Consider the following 14,263-nt stretch of genomic DNA (forward strand, 5'->3'; position numbering starts at 1 on the left):
ATGCCTTCCTCTACAGACCACCCCTTCTTCTCCAAAGGCTTCACTTACTCTGGTGGGTGATTTAAGTTTTTACCTCCCATTTAATTAACATTAGGGGACAGCAGCTTCATTCTCATCTTCATCCCCTAGCACGTAATCTGAACATCAGAATCCTACTCCCAGGCTATTTGACTGTGACTAAAGAAAACCCATACATGCTTTTAATGAAAGCAAGAGTTCCACAAGCCGCCCTCACACTCCAAAAGTTTCCTCAGTGGTGTAAGTGTCACAGGTTGGTATCACTCCTTCATAAGGATTAGACAAGACAGGTTTTTTAAATCTTTTATTGTGGAAACTGTATTGAAAGACACTAGTTCTCCTTCTCCTGCACAGTCTTGGTTCCACGCAGTCTACCCGTACGCCGGGCAGCAATGAGACCGACCTTGCGACCAGCTGGAGCATCTCTCCTGATGGTTGAAGGCTTACCAATATGCTGATGGTTACCACCACCAAAGGGATGTTCTACAGGCTATAAAGAAATTCACCAAGGTCAAAAATGTAGAAAATAAGGGATGTTCAAAGTTAAGTATATTAAACTCAAAACACTCACACCAAGGTAAGAGTGCAATAGTAACTTTTTATACTTTTTAATCTAGTTACTTTATATAAAGGAATTATTTCACTTACTCCCAGCATGCACTACTGCAGATCAATACTATGTGCATTTTCTAGGCAGTTTATATAGCCTAGCCATAACAGCTCTTGCCAAAAGTACTATTGAATCTTGAATGAAAATGGTTAAGCGCTTCAAACGATCGAAGGACACACATTTGAAAGCTGAGACACTTACATTCATAGCCACACCACGGACACGTGGCCAGCAGTTCCGCTTTGCCTTGTATTTGTGATAGGCACGACCTGCCTTTAGGATAGGCTTGTCAATACGACCTCCACCAGCAACAATGCCTGAAATTCATTTTAAAAATACAAAATTTGTGGGAGTTGAGAGCTTTCACTGTAATCACTTAAATATTGAAATCAAAGTGTTAAAAGGAAAAAAGTTTAGCAGTTAGGTAGTGAGATTAGATCACATAAGATGACCCTGAATACTAGAGCATTGGTTATAATTCCTAGAATTGCTTGCACAATGCTGAGTGGGGCAATAAGATGTGACCACCTTTCAGTTTTAATGCCAGTCAGCAGCCTGAAAGATTGTGAGAAATACTTAAAACCCAGTAGGCCCTACCTTTAACTTTCTGGGCATAACTTGAATTTAAGTGGTCTAGCAAGGTCCCTGAAGTTCAGCACTCTGGGGCAGCAGCTTCTTAAGATATTTAATTAACTATGAAAACTAATTACAGTAGCCTCTGTAATTGGAGTATTCAGTCTTTTTATATTGCTCCCCCCAGTCCCATTCCTTATTCTGTACAAGTCTTTGTGTCAACAGATGCAGCAGTTGTAAAAGTTTCCTATGTCCCACGTAGGGTTGCCAACCATCCATGATTGGCCTGGAGTTTCCAGGAATTAAAGATTAATCTTCAACTAAAGATTGTCATGTGATGAATCCTCCAGGAATATGCCAACCAAAATTAGCAACCCTACCCTGATGTGGCAGAGAGGAAACTAAAGATAAGTAACGAGTTTGGTACTGAAGTCCAAAAACTGGATTATTTCTAATATGGCACCTTTCATCCTAAACAATCACAGTGTTAAACAATTTTCTGCTAGCTTCTCATCACCTGGTGCTGAAGTGCAGCAGCCTTAACAATTTAGGACCAGTCATAAGTAATACTGTATCCACATGCAATTCCAAGGCAGTAGTTAGTACGGTTCCTCAACTTTTTTCTGCTGGTGACCCTCTCTGAATTTAAAAAAAAATTGTAATACACCCCTCCTCCCCACGCCAAAGCCTGAGCCTGCCCCATGGGACTGAAGCATGTAATTTAGCTTTGCAGGGCCCTGGGTAATGGTCCTGCTTGCCACCCCTACATTTGCAAACCCACCACCCCGTTCCTCTCAAAACTTGTCCCATGGCCTCCAGGTTGAGAAACTGCTCTCAATTACTCAAGTCAGATTTTAGACTCGACACCCCAGCAGCCATCCCTACTTCCAGTAGTACCATGAGATTTAATGATCATACAGCAAATCCTGACCATGTCTCATTCAATAAATAGCACCTGCAAAAGCTAAGTGCCACCTACCCCTATGCTGGGGCTTTGGCTGAATACGGATTCAGAAGGAAGCTTGACACCTATTGGAACACCAGTAGTGTTTTCCTGCAGAGCTGAAGTTTTCCTTCTAAGTCTTCCGAGCAAGGGTAGCAGAATCGCATGCTTTCAGAAACTGATCAGTTCTCTGAACACCTTATGATAGCATTCTGGAACTGGAAGCCTACACCCTACATTAATACTTCTTAAGAGTTAGTTGGCTCAATTATTATATTTAACATGTTAGCCCATATACTTTATCACTAAGTTCTTGAGGGCTGAGAATGTGTCATTCTTTGTACAATGCCTAACACGGTGGGGTCCTGGTCCATGACTAGGAGGCCATCTCTATAATACAAAATAACTTCTGCATTAAGACCCACATTATAGTACCTTAAACTCCCATGCACATACTAAGTTTATTCACAAGTACACCTATATCACATGTAGCCTATTTTGGGTTCACGTGTGTAGTTAACTTTCAAAGCTGTGCAGCTCTACAGTTAAGTCCACAAAGCATACCACAACCTAGATCACAAAAGTTTGAGATATTAAGCACTGGGCCTCTTTGCTATCACATTTCCCTACAGTTTAGTCCCCACTAATATACAATACACACATTGACAGATGTCACTTGTGACTTACCAACAACAGCTCGGTTTGCAGAGGAGATCACCTTCTTGGAACCAGAAGGCAGCTTCACCCTGGTTTTCTTGGTTTCGGGATTGTGGGAGATAACTGTGGCATAGTTTCCAGAAGCACGAGCCAGTTTACCACGGTCACCAGGCTTCTCTTCAAGGCAACAGACAATGGTGCCTTCTGGCATAGTGCCAACAGGTAAGACATTACCGATGTTAAGCTGAGCTGGAAAAAACAGATAAGATGTGTGTCTACAGAGAACTAAATTAAAGATATAATTTTTGAACCATAACTGCAATTTTCAAAAATCCAGAAGCTTGAGTCTAGCCAGCTTCATGTACAATAAATATACAGACAGGAAATACAGAAGATTTTAAAACTAGACCCTCCACACTACTGAGCATTTATATTGTACTATTTGAGTGCACATTTTACCCCACCTTCAACAACACGGTCACTCTATAGCAATTCAGTAAGTTGGCCAAATGTAAAGAATGTTAAGGAATAGTTTGTCGTAATCCATTACACAATGAAGAATTTGTTGGATGGTGAAACGTTTCCAGCTCTATGTAAAAACATACTAGTTTGCAAACAGCTAATGGTTTAAACCAGCAGTAATCAAACACACACACACACACACACACACACACCCCCGCGAGTACCACTCGGGTCAGGTACAGTCCTTGACCTGACTCGAGTACCACTCGGGAAAAAAAGGGGGGCGGACTTTCAGCAGCAGCGGGTTACATAGAGGGAACAACGCCCTCCGCCGAAACCCTTCCGCCGTTTGCCCCTTTTCGGCAGCAGAGTTTCCCGAGGGTGGGTGGGCAGGCACTTCCGGCGGTGGCGCAGTACGGCTCGCGTACCACCCAGCCTTCCTCGGAGTACCACCGGTGGTACGCGTACCACCGGTTGAGAACCGCTGGTTTAAACATTACTTTTAGAAAACTTAGGGCTCACAAGCACATGCAGTAAAGATCTCAGGAAGACAAAAATGCAGGTCAGATTGTACCACGAGTCTAAAGGGCCAGCCTCTGGAAGTCACTTAAACATAGCTAGCTGCAGTCTTAACTCACCTTTCTTGCCACAGTAAACAAATTGGCCAGTATGAATACCCTCAGCTGCAATGAATAACTCCGTTCTTTTCTTAAACCTGTATGGATCACGAAATGCAATTTTGGCAAGAGGAGCACCTCGGCCAGGATCATGAATGATATCCTAATGTGATAAAAAGTATTTTTAGAAACAATCATGTCATCATTTACTCAGATTAGTGATAAACACTTAAGCTTATAGCAAATATTAATAAACCTAACAAGCTCTTAAACAAATAGTTTAAGCATTATTCTAAATTCCTCCAAGCAATCAGAATCTGGTGCTAATGTTTACTTAAATGCACTCCCAGTACTTCTCAATCCTCACTCCAATCTTACTTCTGCAAGATGGCCAGATGACAAAACTGCCCTGTTTTTTCGACAAAACCAAACCACTTTGACAAGAGGTGTAGGGCTTTTGTCAGCATAGTTAGGGCGATGCAGTGACAATGTGGACACTCTGTCCCCTTACATTGGTGGTGTGGCTGTCATTCTTGTCAAGTTCACCATTCCAGCACAGTGAAATTGACAAGAAAGTAAAAGCCCCAGAAGCCCAGGCTGCTGCAAGCCAGGTGGGCTGGTTCCTGGTCCCAGCTGGGAATGGGGCAAGAAACCCAGGCTGCTGCAAGTCAGGGCAGCTGCTTCACTCACAGTCCCAGGTGGCACAGGCAGCCATATCAATTTCACAGCTGAGCCACATAATGGACAAGGTTGCCCTGGGGGGAAAACGGGGGGAGAGCAGGTGAAGCTCCCATACTTCTCACCCTGGCTCCCAGCTGAGAGCAGAGACCAGCAGCCTGGGCATCTCACCCTACTCCCAGCCAGCACCTGGACCCAACCAGCACCTGGACCCAACCAGCCTGGCTTGCAGCAGCCCAGGCTTCTCCCCCTGCTCCCTGCTGGGGCAGTCTTATCAATTACATGGTTGAGCTGTGAAATAGACATGACTGCCCATTCTGGTGGAGAGCAGAGAAGGAAGAAACCCCATACTGCTTCCCCCAGCTCCTGGCAGGGAAAGGGGAGGGGAGAAGTCCCTAAACAGCTTCCCCCACCTCAGACCAGGGCATTGGGGGCCAGCCCCCAGGAAGCCCAGGACCCTGGGGGCTCCTGACAAAGCTGAGACACAGGACTCTGTTCTCCACACTGCCCCTTAGGTCAGTGGAAGTGCTCCTAGTGAGGACACTTCACCGACCCAAGGAGAGCGGTGTGGACATTAGCCACCACTGTAATTACAGCAGTGGTTGTAAGTCAACATTTTATGTCATGCACACATTTTAATTGAGACCCACCAAAAACCTATTTTAACAACTATTTAAAAAGAGGGGAACTTTTGCATCTGCTTTCAAAGTAACTCCTCACAACCCACTTATATCATGCTTAGAGAACTAACTTATTTATGTAAGGGTCTTAAATGATTTGGAACTGCCAAGTTATTTATTTAGCTTTTGTAGATGTATGTTTATTACTGTTAGACTTGCTCCTCCTTTCCTCCAACAGTGTATCACACTGATTTATTGCACCCATTCTTAAATTAGATTGTTTATACAGATCATCTGTCACCTGTTCAATTCTAGTCCTCAAAGGTTTTCAAACTGATTTCAGACTAACTCTCTTCTGACTTGACAATCTAGAGAGCCAAACTAAGTAGTAATTTTTCTAAGAAGCTTAGCAGAATTGGTAATAAAAATAATTCAGCGGTGTGGGAGGCAGCATGCCCACTACACTAGAAAACTAGAGTAATCCAGCTACATCACTTGGCTGTGAAAAATCTCCACCCCAAGCAATGTAGATAAGCCAATCTAAATCCTTGTGTAGACCGCACTGTCAATGGAAGTATTCTTCCATTCACCTTCCTATTTACCCCCTTAAACCCTCCCCTCCCTGTAGTGTTTACACTGAAGCACTGCACCTGTGCCATTGTAGCCACCTAAGTGTAGATGTTCCCTTAGCAGACTAGGACCCTGTCTACACTTACCTTCAAGATTCAGCAGGAGTCGATGGGAGTTATGCAAGCTACGCAAAAATCTTGCGTCATTCCCGTCGACTCTTCTGCGCACTGTCTTCATTGCACTGTGCTGACGGGAACCGCATTCCTGTCAACGCAGCACTACGCCACTTGTGAAGGTGGTCTTAGTACATCGATTTCTGGATTGACTGAGCGGGTCTTCACTGACCACTCAGTCAATCCAGAGAAACTGATTTGACGGTGGTGACTTTGCCACCGTCAGTGTAGCTGTAGCCTGAGCTTCAGAAAGGGGTACTATTCCCAGCTCTGCCACCAGCCTACTGGGAGCCACAGGGCTAGGATGTATAAAAAAAGGAAATATACTGAAGTGAGGTGAACCCTCAAATTTTAATGATAAAGGGTGCTGTTTTAACTAGACAGAATCAGGGGGAAGCCATCTAACTTTGATATCAACTCAAGTCAGGTATGGCATAAAATATCTTTTCTTTACAGTGGAGTAAATGGTGGTATATACATATTTCCACATGCAAGCAGTTTGTTGTGCAGAATAGTTTTTGCCTTAATTGCTTTTGGCTTGTTCAGCTCACCAATGGAAAAAAAAATTAAACCATCTAATTCAAGAATGCACGCAACCAATCAATGTGATCTACTATTGGAGAAAAGGAGGGGCAAATTTAATTATAACAAAAACTAGTTCAGAGTTGAGGCTAGGAACTGAAAACGCATTAAAGCTTTGTTTTTCTCTTCTAATCCATCAGTAAAAAAAGAAGGAATGAATGACAGGACTGGGCTCTAGAAATTTAAAGTAGAGGGAACTAGATTTTCAAATGCCCCGAAAGCTGCAGCCACGTGCCTCATGCGATTACAGGAGTACATCTACACGGGTTCGGCTCAACTACCCTAGAAACCCTACTGCAGAGGGTGAAGGCGGTGTTCAGTCGCAAATCATGTTCGAATGGTTTTATGAACTAAAGACTTGACCCAGATAAGAAAAGGCGTCCCAAGGCGACCCAAGATTAAAGTAATGCAAAGCTGCTGGGGGCTTGCTCTAGCGATGGGGGGAGGGGCGGCTCACTCCGCCCTGCCTCGGGCCAGACGCTCACGGCCCTTCTCTGCCTGGGGCGCCCCGGCGGCGGGGGTGATACACAGCGGAGGCCGCCACGCTCCCAGCCGGCCCCCGACCCACCTTGACGATGCCCTTTATGTAGCCGTGCCGCTCCGCGAAGTCGATGGCCCGCAGCTTAGCGGGGCCCTTCCTGTGCTTCACGTGGGCGCGGAAGACGGACCCGGCGCCCTTCCGCTGGCCCCGGATCACGCGGCCCATGGTGCTGCTGCTGCTGTGCCTGCGGGGGGCGGAACGGACCCGGCTCGAGACAGACCAGACGCTCCGCGGGCGCGCGCGCGCGGCCGGGGCGAGCCCCCTCCCCCCCGCGCGAGCCCAGCCCCCTCCCCGCGCGCGGCCAACCGCCGCCGCACTCCCTTCCTCCCAGCGGGGTCGGGCCGATAACCGGCGCGAGGCGAGCGACCCAGGAGCCGGCTGGCCCCTGCCCAGCGCCCCCTCCCGAGACCTCGGGGCCCCTGGTCCCCCGCGGGGGCAGGCTCAGGGGCGGCCGCGGCCAGGGTCCCCCCGATGGGGGCGGATGCTACCTCGCTCCAGTCCTACCTCGGCTGGGGCCCGCTGTAGAAAGGAAGAAGGAAGGGCGGCGGGAGGGTCACGGCGCCGCTAAACCCTTCCGGCGCAGGGAGCGTGCTGTGCGCGGAGATGACGTCGCGCTGCCGCTCGGCTTTGTGGGTAACGTAGTCCCGCCCCGTCGTCTTCTGCGCCTCGAACTCAGGGGTGGGGCGCACCCGCCTTTCAGGAGGGTGGGGTTAGAGCGGGCTCGTGCCTGGACCCAGCGCAGCTCTTTCCCCACCTGCCGCGTCGCCATGTGACGTCATTAGTGCCGGGCGCGGGGAGCGCTTTGTCTCACTGATTCCATGGGAGCCGGTGGCGCTGCCGTGGCGCTTCTCGGCAAATCAGCTGCCGCCGCCGCCGCCGCAGTGACGCTGTGCGGAGAACAACCCCGCCCCCGCCCGCTGTGATCGCACACGGGCCGCTTGCGCGCGCCTCTCGCAGCCTGGCCCCAGGGCTCGTGTGTGCGATGGGTAGCTTCATTTTGAAACCGGTTTAGCTCCGGGGGTGACCAGATGTCCCGGTTTTATAGGGCCGGTCTCCATATTCAGGGCTTTGACTTATATAGGCGCCTGTTGGCCTTCCCCTCGCCCCTTGTCCTGATTTTCTACCCTTGCTGTCTGGTCCCCCTAGGGGTGCATGCTGGAATATTTCACGTGGGGCGCCATGGGCCCCACTCACTGCGCTGGGGCTCACTCTAAGCAACCCTCCCCCCGTGTCTGGCTGCACTCCTCGCAGCTCCCCCCCCTTTGGAGCAGAGCTTGAGGCTGTCTGATCAAGTCCTGTGAGCCACTGGAAACGGGGACCTCAAGGTGGCCACCACACTGCCCACTCAGGGTTGGGACCCTGGCTCCTCCGTCATGATGGGGGGAGGGGGAGTCAAAATACAGTGAGTGGCCTTGAGACCCAGGGCTTGGGTTTGGACCTATAACCCTTCATCCTGATAGGGCAGCGGGGCCTAAATAGAGCAGAGCAGAGCAACTTTGCAAGCTAGTTCACAGGGGTCACAGTGCTGCTCAGCTGTGGGAGGGGCTGCAGGGCCAAACCTGAGTGGGCAGTGATTTGGCTGATGGTATGTAATGAATGCAGGGCTGTAGGTGTCAAAAGGCTGTGTGGACACGCTTATTTTGGGGTAAGTAAGCCAGTGTTATTTCACTTTAGCATAGGTCAATCAGGAACAGGTGTAAAACCAAAATATACCACCCATCAACTGAAATGAGTGTGTCTGCACAAGGGTTTGCAGTACTGTGTGTACAGAACCCCTCCCTCTCAAATATTTTGTGACCTAAAGCCCATATCCACCATTGGTTCACAGCTGTGCAACTGCAGTTTCCTTGTTTAAGGCTGGGTGTTGCCAGCAGGGCTCTGACATGGTTTGCCTGTCCAGTGTGGACAGGGAGTGTTTTCTTGGAACTGTGTTACCCAAGCCATGCTATGGTTCCCCCTCTCTGTATATAGTGCTATTTCAGAACACCAGTCTAAAGGTTTAGGTTTGTTTGTCTTTTAAAAACCTTGTACATCTTGATCAGAGAAATAATATATACCTCATTATTTTTTTTGTGAGCCAACTACCATTTTAAATATCTGGGGGTTAATATCATTTGTAACCTTGGAGACCCTGTATAAAGCCAGTTTCCCTGAGCTGGCAGAACCATTCCAAAGGTAAAAAGTTTCAGAGGGGTAGCCGTGTTAGTCTGTATACAGCAAAAACAACAAGAGTCCTGTAGCACCTTAAAGACTAACAAATTTCTGTGGGCATAAGCTTTTGTGGGCTGCAACCCACTTTGTCAGATGCATGAAGTAGAAATCACAGATAGGAGGTATATATATATATATACACATCCAAAGGTAAGAAACAACAATGGGGAGGGCAAGTGCTAACAAAATCAATTCAGTTAGAGTAGATGAGGCCTATTCACAACCGTTGATAATCAATTATCAATCATCAATCAATTATCAACGGTTGTGAATAGGCCTCGTCTACTCTAACTGAATTGACTTTGTTAGCACTTGCCTTCTCCATTGTTGTTGCTTATCCTTGGATGTATACATATACTTCCTATCTGTGATTTCCACTTCATGCATCTGACAAAGTGGGTTGCAGCCCACGAAAGTGTATGCCCGCAGAAATTTGATAGTCTTTAAGGTGATACAGGATTCTCATTGTTATTCCAAAGGTAGGCTGCCACTTGTAAACCCCAGATATTGGTATGATAGACAATGCTGTTTGTATGAAAGTGGTGTCCTCAGCTCATTTTTTTAAAGACTTCTATACCATCTAGTTTAGGTTCAATAGTCTATGTTTGGGCTGAAAAGTGAATTTGGATCATGATGAAAACTCTTTGTCAGATTTTAATCTATATTAATTAGGAACTGAACTGAGAGATGTAGCAAACTGGAGATAATCCCCTCAGTGGCCATAATCAGCTGCTGCTATTCTGTGAAAAGGGGAAGTGAAGGGTGTCTAAACTACTGTTACAGCTTGTGCTTTTAGCATGGATGAGGTCCTGCTCCTTCCTTATGGGATCATCAGTAGTATCACAACTTACCTTCTTTCGACACAGTGAGTCTATTGTTACTTCCTGTTTGGGTCAGTGGGAAATTGAATGAATATAGCAGGTGTAGGCTCACATGTACAGTTGTTATGTAGGCGAGAGTTTTCCTCTCATTGAACTGAACTAAATGGAAACTTCCAGAATTTCCTTTGTGATAAACTTTCTGCTTTATGGTTTCCCCAGGACAAAAAGGGGGTTACAAGCCCTCCTTCACTACAGGCAAACCATCCTGATACTAAGGCACTGTATGAACCTCCAGACATTAGCCGTATCAGCAGCATATTCTACTGGTCATTCCTATTCTGTGTCCTCTGTAGCAAATGAAGAGAGGGAACTAGTAACCAATGAAGTAAGGATAAATATGGTTGTATAATATTGCCGTATAATCCATCACACTTTGTCCTTATTTATTTGTATTTCCATAATGCCTAAGAGCCCTAGTCATGGACCAGGTATCCCCTGCGCTAGGCGCTGTACAAACACAGAACAGAAAGACGGCTCCTGCCCCACAGAGTTTACAATCTAAGTTACCTCGCAGTTTATTAGAAGTTCCATCTCTTAGGCCTTGTCTGTGTGGTGCAGCAATGTGCACTAGAGGGATGTGATTTCTAAAGCGCACCAACTTGTTGCACACTAACTGGCCAGTTTAGACCCTGCTGGTGTGAACTAAAAGTTCCCTAGTGTACGTTAACATAGAGCTGTTTCAAACACAGTAATGCTGTTATTCCCTAACAAGGTGGATCATTGCTGGAGGCGATGTTTGGTGACATGGGTTGTAAAATATATTATGGGCCTGTCCTGTGTCCATCCCGTTTCTGATTGGAAGTAATCTTGGAATGATTACTGAACAAAGTCAGGCCTCCAGCTACTGTTGTCTTTAGTAGTTTTTTCTGACCCTCATTCAGCAAAGTCCTTGAGCATGTACTTAAATCCCATTGAAGCTTTGCTGAAGGGGAATGGACATTAGCACTTTTCCTTACAGTTTAGCACATGCTTAAATGCTTTGCTGCATCGGGGCTTCAAACCAGTGGTGTACCGAGCGGGGGCCAGGCTCCCAGGCGCTGGCCTGCAGGTGCGGTGCGCCAAGCCGGCCCATCACCATGCGCAGGCAAGGCATTTTTTCAGGCCCAGTACAAACTTGTAACACAGGCCCTCTCCTACACACATACCACAATCCCTCATCCCATACATACAATCTCATAAGCCATGAAAAAAATTTTCCTCATGGTAATGGGGGTTGCAGCCTGGGCCAGGGCCTCCAGGCCCCGGTAAAGTGTATCCTTTCCCCCACCCCCCATGTGTGGGCCCTGTGCACAGGAGGCTCTGAGGGGCGGGTAAGTGCGGGGGGTGGCAGAGCCAAGCCTGTATTTGCGTCCCCCTCTAAGCCTCATGCTCCCCCCCACAAGTACAGACACACACACACACACACTCTGGGGCAGCTCGGGGGGGGGGAGGGGTTCCAGGACCCCTGCTGCCCTGTGGGGGAGAGGTGGCATGAGGCCTGGCAGGGGGCACAAATGTAGGCTTGGCCCCTGGATGCCTGAGACCCTTGGTACGCCACTGCTTCAAACACTGATGGATCTAAATAAATTTTAAAGGAAAATTTCTGCACTAACTTTATACAAACTCTATGCACTACTTCCACAGAGTATACAAGTCATGGGTGTATACTGCATTACTGAATCCTTTTATGACAGTTATAGGCTAATGGGCTACAGAATAATTGCACTGTAACTAATAAAAGGCCTGGGTGTTCTGTTTGTTGCAGATGGGAGATACTTTGTATTTGACAGGAAGGTATTTCTGGGAGATTGCCATCCAGTGAAAGGATAGGGAAAAGGGTTTCCCTGTGACCAGATCTTGAAAGGAGAATCAGCAGGATGAGAAGAGACTAGTTGCTTCTTTTTGCATTTGTCTCAATTAAAAAAGGAAAGTATTAGTAATTTGTTCCCTCTGGGAGTGCTCAATAATTTGTAAAAGCAACTTACCTTTGGGCCAATGCATAAAAAATGAAAAGTCTGACAATATAACTTAAAACTAAATTCAAAATTAAAATGTTTAAGTACTTATAAATAAGAATTAAAAAGGAAATACATCATAAAATCATATATGATCACTGAGCCACTTGTCTTTTCCTTAGTTTAGAGGCTGACCATGCAAATAGGGCAGTGACTTAGCTCAAATACAAATATTCTGTTTTCTGGGAGACCATAAATAAATAAATAAAGCATCTGGGACAACAATATGGAGAGTCACTTTGAACTCAAGTGGCAATACAAATTACAATATAATAAATAATAGGCTAGGCCTTCCAGCTACCCAGTGCCACATGGACAGAGGTGGGTTACATTTCTCAATGCCTGTGTATCGGCCTTCTAAGTAAGCTTTCTATAGATTGAAGATGGAGAGCTGTAAAGGCCCTCTGTAGCGTGTTATTACACAAACTGTCTAAATATGTAACATACCCCTGTCTTTTTAATAAGGGAGAACTAAGGTGATCTATTTGAAATAGAAATAACTGCCATATCCAGTTGCTTATTAATATTCTCTCTTCTTGATTTGATTTGGGATTTCACATTTTTAAACTTAAATCTAATAATTTCTAATTCTGAGAAACCTGGAGAATGTGAAGAATTTTGAATATGCTCTAACTAGGGAAATTTACGTGTGAGAGGCCTGCTGAGCTGTTCCTCTAAGCATAACCTTTGGCAAATGCTATGGGTGAATATGAAGCTAAAAATGAATATTATGCTGTTGCACTTTGAACAGAAGATAATTCATACCTGTCTCTCTCAATGCAGAGCAACTGGGGTATTATTTGGGAGACCAAGAATCTTCCTAAGAAATGTATTTTGAATCATTCCATTCCCATATAAAATTTGAGCGCATACCTTAGCCTCAAACACTCTAAGGGCTGGTGACATTAAGTTGCCTCCTTGTGTCCAGGAAAAACACAACACAAGCATGCAGTGAATTTGAGGCCTTCTCTTTTGTTACCTGAATAGGCTAATGTCACAAACCATTTTGTGAGAATGAGTTTTCTCTGGGAGTGATGGTTTCTGGACCTAATGCATGACAAAGATTAAGGCCCCAGTCCCACAAATCCATTCCACTTGACGCATGTGTTGTGTTGAGCCCCATTGACTTCAGTAGGGCTTTGAATGGGATTAAGGGTCCAGCCACATGGATCAATTTACAGGATCAAAGCCGGAGTATGTAAAAAAATAATATTCACACTAGTCTCCTATAAAAATGTCAAAGGAGAGATTTACTAATACATGGGGAAATGCAACATTAGTACATGCGGGAGTGCACATAGGCAAGAGCCAAGAGATGGAAGCAGCCTCCTATCATCAGAGGAAGAGGGAGAAAATCAAAAAGGCAAATTAATTACAATGTTGCATGTAAAAGAAAAAATTAAATTGCTGCACAGACTTCAGAAGTGACAACTGTTCACTTAACTGTCAAATGTCCAAAAGAACCCTTGAGACGCTGCCAAATATCGGGGGGCAGATTGTCTCTTCCACATAAGGGGACTACAGGGAAGGAAATTGCTCTGGATCCCCTCACACAGTTTCTCCCATTCTTCTATTGGGGCAGGGCTTAACTCTCCTGCAGTAGGCTGTGGTTCTGCACTCAGACGCCGTGGATCCAAGGTCCATCTGCACAGAAGCCCATTGCTTCCATTCCAGCGATGGAGCCCAACACACACATCTTGCTCACATGCAGCGACTACCTGGGATTTCCCTTAAAGTAATTTCATCACCATGAATGGCGCGTCTCTTGCTTAATGCTTTGTGTATCTCCCCTGTAGCTGTGCCCTACTCACACCTCACCCAGCCTGCTCACTCCCCAAACTATAAAGAGCCCTCCATGAAGATGGGGAGAGCATCTTTTGCTTCTACATGGAGCAGGGAAGATCTTGGGCAGATCTCGTGGGCACAATTTAATCCACGGTTATCACTCTTAAACATATTTACAGTGCAGCTCTACGCTGAACAGTGACTGTAAAAGTGGCATTGACGGGCCCTATGTTTATTGAGGCTACGAGTATATCTATATTGACGGCGGCAGTGTTGGCACCACCGGATCAATTCTGCGGGATCGATTGAGCAGCAGTGGAGACCCGCTCAATCAATCCGGAAGTTGAT

The 14,263-nt window shown here is 46.3% G+C and overlaps 1 protein-coding gene across 1 annotated transcript; it reads right to left on the bottom strand.

Moving 5' to 3' along the window:
* Nucleotides 1–307: 307 nt before the first annotated feature.
* On the bottom strand, nucleotides 308–7,682 carry RPL8 (ribosomal protein L8). Its single transcript, XM_067545136.1, has 6 exons — nucleotides 7,549–7,682; nucleotides 7,072–7,228; nucleotides 3,902–4,043; nucleotides 2,832–3,050; nucleotides 830–945; nucleotides 308–508 (listed from the first exon to the last, which is right to left on the bottom strand). Exons 2-6 carry the CDS (start codon nucleotides 7,207–7,209, stop codon nucleotides 350–352), a joined length of 774 nt encoding a protein of 257 aa, XP_067401237.1. The 5' UTR covers nucleotides 7,210–7,228; nucleotides 7,549–7,682; the 3' UTR covers nucleotides 308–349.
* Nucleotides 7,683–14,263: the final 6,581 nt, after the last annotated feature.

Source organism: Emydura macquarii, unplaced genomic scaffold (assembly GCF_026122565.2).
Source record: "Emydura macquarii macquarii isolate MOO-44397 ecotype Brisbane River unplaced genomic scaffold, CSIRO-AGI_Emac_v2 contig_1043, whole genome shotgun sequence".
In the NCBI taxonomy this organism is placed as follows: Eukaryota; Metazoa; Chordata; order Testudines; family Chelidae; genus Emydura; species Emydura macquarii.

What these genes read in the sequence shown, in the direction of transcription:
- RPL8 (XM_067545136.1), bottom strand. Translation starts at nt 7,209, where the DNA reads ATGGGCCGCGTGATCCGGGGCCAGCGGAAGGGCGCCGGGTCCGTCTTC. An exon ending in TGTTTACTGTGGCAAGAAAG is followed by an intron (nt 3,051 to 3,901) that starts GTGAGTTAAGAC and finishes TGTTTTTTCCAG; the next exon opens with CTCAGCTTAACATCGGTAAT. An exon ending in TCCGTGGTGTGGCTATGAAT is followed by an intron (nt 509 to 829) that starts GTAAGTGTCTCA and finishes ATTTCTTTATAG; the next exon opens with CCTGTAGAACATCCCTTTGG.